The sequence below is a fragment of the Oryza brachyantha genome, chromosome 4, assembly GCF_000231095.2.
Source record: "Oryza brachyantha chromosome 4, ObraRS2, whole genome shotgun sequence".
Classification (NCBI taxonomy): domain Eukaryota; kingdom Viridiplantae; phylum Streptophyta; class Magnoliopsida; order Poales; family Poaceae; genus Oryza; species Oryza brachyantha.
In genome coordinates this window covers 5,162,485-5,173,057 of record NC_023166.2, presented here as the reverse complement: position 1 = coordinate 5,173,057, position 10,573 = coordinate 5,162,485, and the positions used below count along the sequence as shown (strand labels likewise).

The following is a 10,573-nucleotide window of genomic DNA, read 5'->3' as shown; positions in this document are numbered from 1 at the left end:
TATCACTTCACCAACATGCAAGTTTAAATTTAACTTCTACAAGTTGTAAGAAAAATAGCAAAAACAATTATAAATATGCGTATACTTAGTTTCAGTTTTGTTTGTTTTTTTGCTATAACTTGTAGAAGTTGAATTTAAACTTGCATGTTTGTGTAGTGATATAAATCATATTAATCTATCTTATTAATTTTTTTCATATTTTTTTATGACTATTTAGATGACATGCAATATGCTAAAAACTGTTTCCATATGTATTTCTCAAAAGTTTGATTCAGCCCACTCATTTGGGCTCCCTCCTTAGCCCAAAAGCCTATCAGCGGCCCAAAATATCATCAAAACCCTAGATCTTGGGCGCTCTCTCTCTCACAGCAACTCTCTCTCTCTCTCGGGCGCGAGGGGCAGGGGATAACGGGCGGCGGAGGCTAGCTGGCTGCGGCCGTCGGGCGTGACCGCGTGAGGTCGCGACGTCTTGGGGCGGCGGTCGGCGGGCGTGAGGTCGCGGCTCCTGGGGCGGCGGCAGGCAGGCGAGCGCGCGGCGGCAGCCGGCAGGAGCCGCAAGATGAGTTACGCGGCTTACAAGATGATGCACTGGCCTACCGGCGTCGACCACTGCGCTGCCGGCTTCATCACCCACTCTTCCTCCGACGCCGTTGCCTTCTCCACCGCCGCGGTGGCTGGTCCCGGGCCGGAAGGCGACATCGATTCAGTTGCCGCGGCAGCGGGGCGTCCAAGGCGCTTAGGTCCCACGCCCAACCTGGTCGTGGCTGCTGCGAACATGCTCGAAGTGTACGCCGTGAGGGCTGATGCGGTGCCGGAGGAAGGAGGGGGTGGCGGCCAGTCGTCCTCCTCGTCCAGCGCCGTGTTGGACGGTATCTCCGAGGCGCGCCTAGAGTTGGTGTGCCATTACAGGTGTGGTGGGCGGCCTCTTCCTTCTTCAAACTTACCATTCCTTTTGGATTTCATGAACCCTAGGGTTTGGTACTAGTTTATTGGCGAGTACTTTGTTGAATGGCATGTAGGCTGCATGGAAACATCGAGTCCCTTACCGTGTTGTCGGATGGAGCGGAGAATAGGCGAGCCGCTGTTGCAGTTGCATTTAAGGATGCAAAAATAACGTGTTTGGAGTTTGATGATGCTATCCATGGCTTGCGTACTAGGTATGCACACTGATTCCTCATTCCTCTTCTTTCTATACCTAGCAAAGACGAAAGGAAAAAATGATTTATAGGCTAGCAGGCTGATTTTGCACAAAAATAGCAAATTCGTGTGCTCAAATCATGTCCACCATTTGAGTTGATAAAGTTAAATATACTGGTTCCTGAGAAAAGTACCGATTACCGAAAATAATGCTAAACGATTGTTACTGCTGTTTATCAAATGAATGCTCAAATTTAAAATTTAATGAAAAAACCAATAAAACAGGTTTTAGTTGAAATAAAATATTTTTAAAGTTTCATATCAGTGGGGATTATTCCTTATTTGCAAGAAATGATGTTTTTCCCAAGATGAAGGTTAAGGGATAAAAGGATGGTCTACATAATACTACTAATAAGTATCTACCATCCGGCAGCTTCACATTCATGGGAAGGCATAAGGGTCATTTGTATTTTTCTTATTTATCAATGTGCTGTATGTAAAATACGGTGCGCTGATATTTTCGATGGGATTCCACCTGGAAAGTCGATGAGGCTAAAAAAAGTGAAGAAATAATAACAGGAAAGGGAAAGCTATCGCTTCGACTCCTCCCCCTCTCGTGTTCTTGATCCATCCACCTGTGCTCTCTTGCACATGGCGCACTGATGACGAGAGCATACCAAAGCCATAGCCTACCGAAGTGTGATTCCCAGTTCCTGACCATACTACCAAATCAAAACTTCTGGGTGGTGGGCGGGGGACTGAGCGAGCGAGCAAGCATCGTCAATGTTGTCTGATCGGCCGATCGGACCTGATCGCCATGGCACCGATCAGGTCGATCAGGACGATTAATCGTCGATCAGCCCGATTAATCGAGGATGATTGTTACAGTAATGCGGTATATTTACCGGAACATAATAATTCTATATACTATTTAATGTACACCATAATATGCAACAATAGAGATATTATTTGAGGGTTAGATGGTACTTAGCTTTGAGAGAAAGAAACCCTACAAATAATGGGCCGGCCCAACTAAAATTCTAAGTGACAAAAGATTTTTCAGGCTGTCCCAAAACATTCTGATCGTATGGAGCATCTGATCGGCCGATTGATCGCCCCTGATCGCCGATTAATCGGACGATCGGAAACCTGATCGGCCTGATCGTTTAGAATGCCCTGATCGAGGTCAGGGGACCGATCAGCCCGATTAATCGTGATTAATCGGACGATCAGATAACATTGAGCATCGTTAGTGACGACGGTGCGCGTGGATGGAGCAGGCTGGAGGTGGAGGCCCAGTCAGCGCATTCCCAATCTTTGCCACTCTCGGCGGTCTCTCCTCCCTGGTCCCAAGTCAGGAGAGATCTCCGGGGCAGCACATATCATGGGGCTTCATGGCAGAAACTGCAGATTGCACAGGCAGGCTCAACCATGTATGTCCTCCCACTTCGTGGCTGCTCTACCTGCTTCGTCTGCCATTGATTTGGAGACGACACAAACATTTAGGGCCCACATGGCAGTAGTGGTGGTGGCAGATTTACCACCCACCATCACCACTACTTATAGATCGTTAAATTATTGAGTCCTGTATGCTGTGAATATAGGCCCCTTTGCAAAATTGTACAATATATTGTAACTGATACATGTGGCAACAACACAACTAATGTACATCACAACTTACCACTGGCACGCTGGGAGGGCCTCTGAATCACACCAGCAACAAGTACATTGATAGTAACTTATCTAGTTATTAGGATTAGAGTATCCCCTTGGTACCAGCTTACTTGTTAAGTAAGGAATGATTTAGTGCGGAGACTTGTCAAAGACCCCTGGCCTTTGATGTGGCACTAGAGTGAAAAAACACAAAATATTTAGAATTTTTGCTCCAAAGGAAGCCTCCCTTTACACTGTTGCTCAGGTTGTATTTGTAGGTCTGAGGATACATAGGAAATTAGAAATTTGGCCTTAATAAAGGTGTATGGCCTGGGTGCACACTAGACATTTTCTTACATTCGGTGTATGGATTGGTCCCACATGGAGTTGTGGACTGTGTCTATTGCGAGATGGTCCCTAGGTAGTGAGTCTGGAATGAAGAGGGAACCATCATGTCTTCATGGGACCCTCCAACAGTCGAGTCTGAGGTTCTTGGTAAATCACTTGTGGGTGAGTTGTTCTTCTCTTGGTAGCTTGTCGGATGGCCTTTGATGATTCAAGGGTCTTCAATAGTCAAAGGGCTTGGTCAATCTTCGAGATTAATGGCTGAGACCATCCTGCAAAACCTGCTAATTGGAAAATTTTGGATAATATAGAGGTTGTTGGATGATTAGCTATCATTTGAAATAAGTAGTGCCATTCACCTTTTCTGCTGCTTTCTGATGTAGATAAAACTGAAAAACTGCATCTTTTTTGGTGGAACTATTTTGCTACCTTTTCCTTGCTACAAGCTGATGCGCTAGCAGTATCCAGTATGGCATTATCAGTCTTGATGTTTCAGCTCAATGCATTGCTTTGAGGGCCCGGATTGGCAGCATCTGAAGAGAGGCAGGGAATCATTTCCTTGGGGTCCTGTTATAAAGGCTGATCCTCTTGGGAGATGTGGGGCTGCGCTTGTTTATGGACTTCAGATGATTATTCTAAAAGCTGCCCAGGTGATGTTTCCTTGATGTATCACATGTTTTTGTTTTGTGCTATCTCTGTCTTTTGTTTTATTTCTTATTACCATCAGGTTTTCATTATGTAATTGCTTGAAGACTACATCCATTTATTAATGCTAGTGCCATGGATAGAGATTAGTTGTTTCAACCAGTAGAGTTACAAATATTTTACTTACCTCCAATGTTGTGTATTTGATCGATGCCCTGTGGTATTTCCATACATGATAGGTTGGCCAGAGCTTAGTTGGAGAAGATGAACCCACCTGTGCATTGGGTTCGGCTGTTCGCATTGAGTCATCATATTTGATTGACTTACGAGCTTTAGATATGAACCATGTCAAGGATTTTGCTTTTGTACATGGTGAGATACAATCTGTTTTACACATGTTAATTTGTCTATTTTGCAGTCTATATGTATTTTCTGTATGCTTTTTCTATAATCATGTTGAACCTTAATGCGTAATTATGAAGGCTTATTTCTATCAGCCTTTTTGAACTTGTCTCGAATTATCCTCATGTACTAGATTCTAATGACCTGATGCTTATATCTAATTCTGTATTTGCCTCTCTTAAATTATGCTGTATATCTTTTATCATTTTGTTTAATCATTGTATATGATTATCGCTGATGCATTTCACATCTTACACTTGTATAATTGTGTGTTCCGCATCTTACTAGTGGTATGTTGTAAGTAGCAAATAAGAGTTAGGTAGCTTGAAGTTTCATTTTTGCTCGACTATTATGTTTTGCAGTTTTTTATGTATTGCAACATGTACTTTAGCTTTTGTTCTGTATTAAATCATTTAAATCTTTAGCTTGTTAAATACCAATGACAAGCTGTAACTTTAGTAAAATGTCCATAGGGAAGCATGTTTTGTGGCCACTGGGCACTGGTATATATGTTAACTTGGTTGACATCCATAAGAAGCCTGGAGCTTCCTAACAATGTCATTTCATATTTTTTGTTGAATTTTAGCTTGCTAAGTACTGGTGGCTTGTAAACTGTAACTTTAGTATTTTATTTACAGTTTCACACATAATTTTGTTGTAGGAGACATTTCCTTCTGTGACAAAATAAAGCTTCAAATGTAGTGGAAACTGATACTGGTACTGAGTCTGCATATCATTAGGTGTCTCCTTTTGCGTTCATGCCATTTTCTGTTTATGATTTCCTCAGGTTATATTGAACCTGTTTTGGTCATACTTCATGAGCAAGAGCCTACATGGGCTGGGCGTATCTTATCAAAGCACCATACATGCATGATATCTGCATTTAGTATCAGCATGACTCTGAAGCAACATCCGATGATATGGTCTGCAGCTGTAAGTGTTTAAGATTGCTCCTAAGCACTCTTTTTTGTCTTTAGCAGCTTACACATCCACTTCTATGGTGTTCTTGTGAATAAATTTTGGTATTTAAGTCCTAAGGTGGCTTGTGCTATTCACTAAACATTTAACTGTATCTTATGCATAGAATGTGATAGATTTATTTGGCTGGTAAGTACTGTGGTTTAGGTAAATTATCAAATTTTGCTAACTATTCTAGGATTAATCCTAGTCATCAAGTCCCGCATATTAGGTAAATGATACCACATTGCGGTGAACATCATTAATTCTAGTGGTGGTATAATTTCGGTCTATACACAACAGTTGATATACTATGATCGAAAAGTCTTTACTTCTTTCTTGTTGATTGCTCAATTTTCAACCTTCTATATTTAGATATTCTAAGGGTTTCAGTTCATGCATGTTCTCTTTTTCTGTAATTACCATTACAAAGTGTTTGTTCCTTTCAGAATCTGCCCCACGATGCATACCAACTTCTTGCAGTGCCTCCCCCAATTAGTGGTGTTCTTGTGGTCTGTGCAAATTCCATCCATTACCATAGTCAGGTTTGGTCTGTTTAAATACTCGTCAACTCACTTACTTTATTTTGATTTGCTGAACTGTCGGTAACTAATTCGAAAATCTCTTTGTTGCTGTAGTCCACCTCTTGTTCTCTTGACCTGAACAATTTCTCATCACACCCTGATGGCAGGTACTGTTTGTACATGTTGAATGCAAGTCCTAATCTGATTAAGATAGTCTTCTTTCTGTGCGTAGAGGTGCCTGTTTGTTCTTTTTATCAGATCGCATAGAAATGGGCCCTGTTTTTGCTTGATCACTACATGGATGTTGTTGGTGAAGTACCATGCCAATCACACGCCAAGATCACTCATGCAGATCTTCATATATGGTTATCCATAGAAGATAAGATTTTAATAAACAAAATTTTTTGAGATTCTCCTAGCGACCAAATTATTTTAATTTGTTGGAAGGTTATGTTTAAGCTACGTATTTTCATATTCATTATTGCTGAGGGTGTTAACTCAGACATAAGAAAACTAACATGCAACAAGTGAGCCCGTCTTGATATACTGGTAAACATGTGAACTTAGTAGTAAGGTGAAAAATACTAGAAGGTGCTTGTCGTTGATTATGGGTTATTGGGTGTGCATAACACACCACATTGTGCTAGGTGAAAAAAAGGTGCATATTAGCTATTGGAATCTTATAACAGATCTACCATCGACAATGTCAAGTTGGCAACTGTAACCCGTATTTGACTTGGTTTTGTCAAATATTTGAGGTCCAGATAAGCAATTGTAGTTTTTCACCATCTTTAGCCAGACAGTTTTGTGACATATGTCATATGTATTATTATTTAACAGGGAGGAATTCTGGTCTTAGTGGCGTATGTCATTATTGCATAGTTGATTTAAATTCTTATGTTCTTCAGTTTAGTGATATTGCTTAGTTTCTTTCCTTCTCAGTAGATGTCCATGCAGGTAATTGTTCTTTTGCTGGCTTTGCAGCCCAGAAACTCCTAAGTCAAATTTCCAAGTTGAGCTTGATGCAGTGAAAGCAACATGGTTGTCCAATGAGATTGTAATGTTTTCGTCAAAAGCTGGAGAAATGCTGTTACTTACAGTGGTTTATGATGGGCGGTATGATATTCTATGGTTCATCTTTATCTTACTGTCTGTGCTACTGTTATAGAACCAATAGGCGTACAGAATCAATCATTACATGCTTTCTTTTATTTCTTTTCAGAGTTGTGCAGAGATTAGATCTTATGAAATCAAAATCATCTGTCCTTAGCTCGGTTCGTTATACTCGTGAGCTTATATGCTTTGATTTTTAGATATTGCTCTTTCTTAAGTTTACTGGCCTATTTATGGACAGGCGGTCACAACTATTGGCAACTCATTCTTCTTCCTTGGTAGTCGTGTTGGGGATAGCCTTCTTGTGCAATTTTCCTATGGTGCATCGAAATCTGTTTTGCAAGATTTGACAAATGAGGTGTGTATCGAGATATCATTCTTGATGTACCTTTTATCTTTGAAGTAAAACATTTCACTCCATGCTTCTGGATACCTATATTTCTGGAACACCACCACCTTAAAATGACTAAATTTTTTATTTTCATTGTAGAAAAAGTATAAGTAAAAATGCCATATTTCTATGCTCACAGTTTTGAAAGTTTAAATCCATTAACTCATCATTGGGCTTGAATTATATATATATAGAACCGAGCTTGAATGCAATATTAGTTCTAATTCATCACAATGTGTCAAAGCATGACCATGGAAGCATAACCATTTGGGTGTCACTACTTTGTGCTGGTGATCCATCCACTAGTATCAACTGTTTCCACCATTTTTTGCAGCGTGCATTGATCCTCCATGCGTAGGGCTGGATAACGAGCCAGCTCGGCTCGGCTCGGTCCAGCTCGTTAAGATAACGAGCTAAAAACCTAGCTCGGCTCGGCTCATTATAAAGCTCGAGCTGGCTCGTTAGGCTCGTGAGCCATGCATAAAAAGTTAACTTAGATAATTTTTCAATAGGTTATACAAGAAAATTTTCATTTCAAACATGCAAATCATGTGAAATTGTATTTAAATATTAAAGTTTGAACCAACAAATCACATGGTGAACCTATAAAGTACTGAACACATGTATTCCAGGGTGAAATCAATGAACGCCGGTGATCTTGTGTCTTTGGTCTAGCTCGTTAGGTTCGTGAGGAGCTCACGAGCCAGCTCGAGCTGGCTCGTTATCTCTAACGAGCTAAAATGCTAACTCGGCTCGTTAGAAAAATGAAACGAGTCGAGCCGAGCTGAGTTTGTCACAAGTCAAGCGAACTAATGAGCCACGAGCTTTCTGTCCACCCCTATCCATGCGTAATGCTGCTTTCAATTGCGTGAGATAGCTGATGGCACATTTATGGCACTCCCATCAAGTCATTCTAAATTTTATGTTTCAAAATGCCTCTTATGTGTTTCTCAACTTGCAATATACTATGTCCGTTTCACAATGTAAAACTTTCTATCTAGATTCATATCGATGATAATGAATATAGAAATATATATAAACAATATCTATACTACTATTACAAGACAATAGTGGTGGTGAGTTTGCCACCACCACCATCACTGACATGTGGATCATTAATCAGCACAATACATGCGAATGCTCCTCTACTTGCTCTTTGTATTTGTGTAGTTCTACAACCTTTTAAGTTTCTAAGCATGGCATTTTTCTTTCTATTTTGAGGTGAAAGATTTTTTCTGTACTTTTTAAATACAATATAAAGATATGCAATCTTGTTTCAACCAATTAAAATTATTTTTCAATATATAGATGACTTTAGGCATAGCCAAAACGTCTTACAATATGAAACGCAGGGAGCAGCTTTTCTGTTGCAGGTCAGTAGAAATGGTTATTGGGTTAGTTTTCATGTTGTTTAGACCATTGCTGTACTTGACAACTGACTGGTACTTGACAACTGCCCACTGGTAGAGATCATTAAAGGTTCATCCTTGCTAAATTCATCTTCCATCCACTTCTTTGTCTTCTCTTCTGCCTTTGCTACTAACTCCACTCTGCTTGTTCAATGGTGCCACTATTTAGGACATTTTAAGGAGTAATATTCATTTCGCAAACCTAAACTTTTGACAGAAGTTCAGAAATCAACGGTGAACTCTCCAATTCATCTGCTTTACCACCTTGGTTCAAAAAATGATGGTTTTATGTTGATAACATGTATATAATTGTTGGCGCATAAAACTGCTATGTTGAGATGCCCCATGTGCTCATCTAGATCATCATGACATCATCCACATTCTTCAGCCCCTCTCTCTGTCGGACACATGCACACCTCACAGCATGCTGCCAAGTGATTGCTAATTTGGTGGTTTTTAAACATGCAAGGGGGTGAAGAGCTAGGCAAATGGAGCTATGCTCCATGTAGTTAATCTTGACATCCCAGTGAAGTAGTGAACGATGTGTGCGGGCGCTCGGAGCACTAATGGTGCATGTAGCACACTTCTGTGTCACATCGATGGCAGGTATGCAGCTCAGATGGAGGATATAGGTCATCTTTGTGTGGCATGATGGCCACCTTGGGACTCATCAACTAGTCCATCTTGCCATGAAGTGAACATCATAATTGGGGCTTGGCCTGGGCTCTGCAGACGCAAAACATCAGTTTGATGGTTTTGTTGTGCCAGACACTGTCAAGTATGCTCACCTCCAGCTTGACTTTGTGCTCAAGATTCTTGTTCACTTTTGTGTTAGACTTGCATCACCAAGCTGCATGGTGTGGCCAGACCATGAGACCTGTCAGAGCATGGAGTGAAATTTCTGGTTGAATTGCTTTCCTTTCTCCTGTTTGGTTTCCTCTGCATGTTAAATGCCACCTTCAGTCAGTATCTCAATGTAGAAGAGGTTAATTTTACTGGATTTTTGCAGGAAACAATCTAATTCCTGCAAAACATATAGGCCCTGTAGCTGTATAAATATAATTTTGGAATATGTATTCTTAATTGTTAAAGCATCTAAAGGTATGTTTAGTTGAATGACCATAAAATGTACTACACAATATTAAATTTAGTTTTTATTAATACTAATTCGACTATAGAATAATAGACAAATACGTACATAAAATGGTTATAATTGTTGCAAGTAGCATTGAGCCTTTGAAAGATATGTGGTAAGCTCTGGCTGTCCCTTGAAGCAGATTGGTTACTAATAACATAGCAATCTACTTTTGTAGCAGTCTGCTGATATTGAAGGTGATCTGCCTTTCTCCAAGCGCCTAAAGAGGATTCCTTCTGATGTTCTACAAGATGTGACCAGTGTCGAGGAACTTCCCTTTCAGAATAATATTGCACCAAACAATCTAGAATCAGCACAGGTCTGTGTATTAAGTTGATGTTTTCAATTGTATGGTAGCTACATGTGGTTCCATAATCATAAAATGAGTATCTGTACTCCTTTTAAAAAGAAGCAAGTGGAGGTGGTGAATCTGCCAACACCTCATCACCAACGCCCCCCAATTTTGATAGATGGGACCTAGTAGCGAAGAAAAGGTTGCACCAAATATAATCCCTAAAACTTGGTTAGCCTGTAATATTCACTAATATAAGAAAACTTGAGACAAGAAGAAAATGGTCAAATCTTTACTCATTTATGGGTTATGTGGATTGATTACATGTTGATGATAGTGTTTTCCCTTTACAACATACAATGATATTTATCTCTTTCAATTCTTTACAACATACAATGATATTATCTCTTTCAATTGATAACAAACTGTCATTTATCTTGTATATAGTCACGTTTACTATTTCTTGCTGGCTACCACTTCCAATTACTAATTATATTGTTTATTCTCTTAGAAAATATCATAGTTTCTTTGCATTGTCTTCTTGAATGTATAATTAACTGGCTTTTACTT

The 10,573-nt window shown here is 40.1% G+C and overlaps 1 protein-coding gene across 3 annotated transcripts in view; it reads left to right on the top strand.

Moving 5' to 3' along the window:
* The first annotated feature begins 382 nt into the window (after positions 1-382).
* The window catches only part of LOC102721072 (probable cleavage and polyadenylation specificity factor subunit 1), a 29,321-nt gene continuing 19,130 nt past the window's right edge, over positions 383-10,573 (top strand). The window contains exons 1-11 of one of the 3 annotated variants that reach the window (XM_015836496.2): positions 383-909; positions 1,020-1,157; positions 3,632-3,785; positions 4,020-4,152; positions 4,970-5,115; positions 5,589-5,684; positions 5,778-5,830; positions 6,648-6,779; positions 6,886-6,937; positions 7,018-7,134; positions 9,893-10,030. In XM_015836496.2, coding sequence (XP_015691982.2) covers positions 560-909; positions 1,020-1,157; positions 3,632-3,785; positions 4,020-4,152; positions 4,970-5,115; positions 5,589-5,684; positions 5,778-5,830; positions 6,648-6,779; positions 6,886-6,937; positions 7,018-7,134; positions 9,893-10,030 — 1,509 coding nt within the window. In that variant the 5' untranslated portion in view covers positions 383-559. Of the gene's footprint in view, positions 910-1,019; positions 1,158-3,631; positions 3,786-4,019; positions 4,153-4,969; positions 5,116-5,588; positions 5,685-5,777; positions 5,831-6,647; positions 6,780-6,885; positions 6,938-7,017; positions 7,135-9,889; positions 10,031-10,573 lie in introns of all 3 variants that reach the window. The other 2 variants (XM_015836497.2, XM_040523705.1) reach the window with 2 other exon arrangements.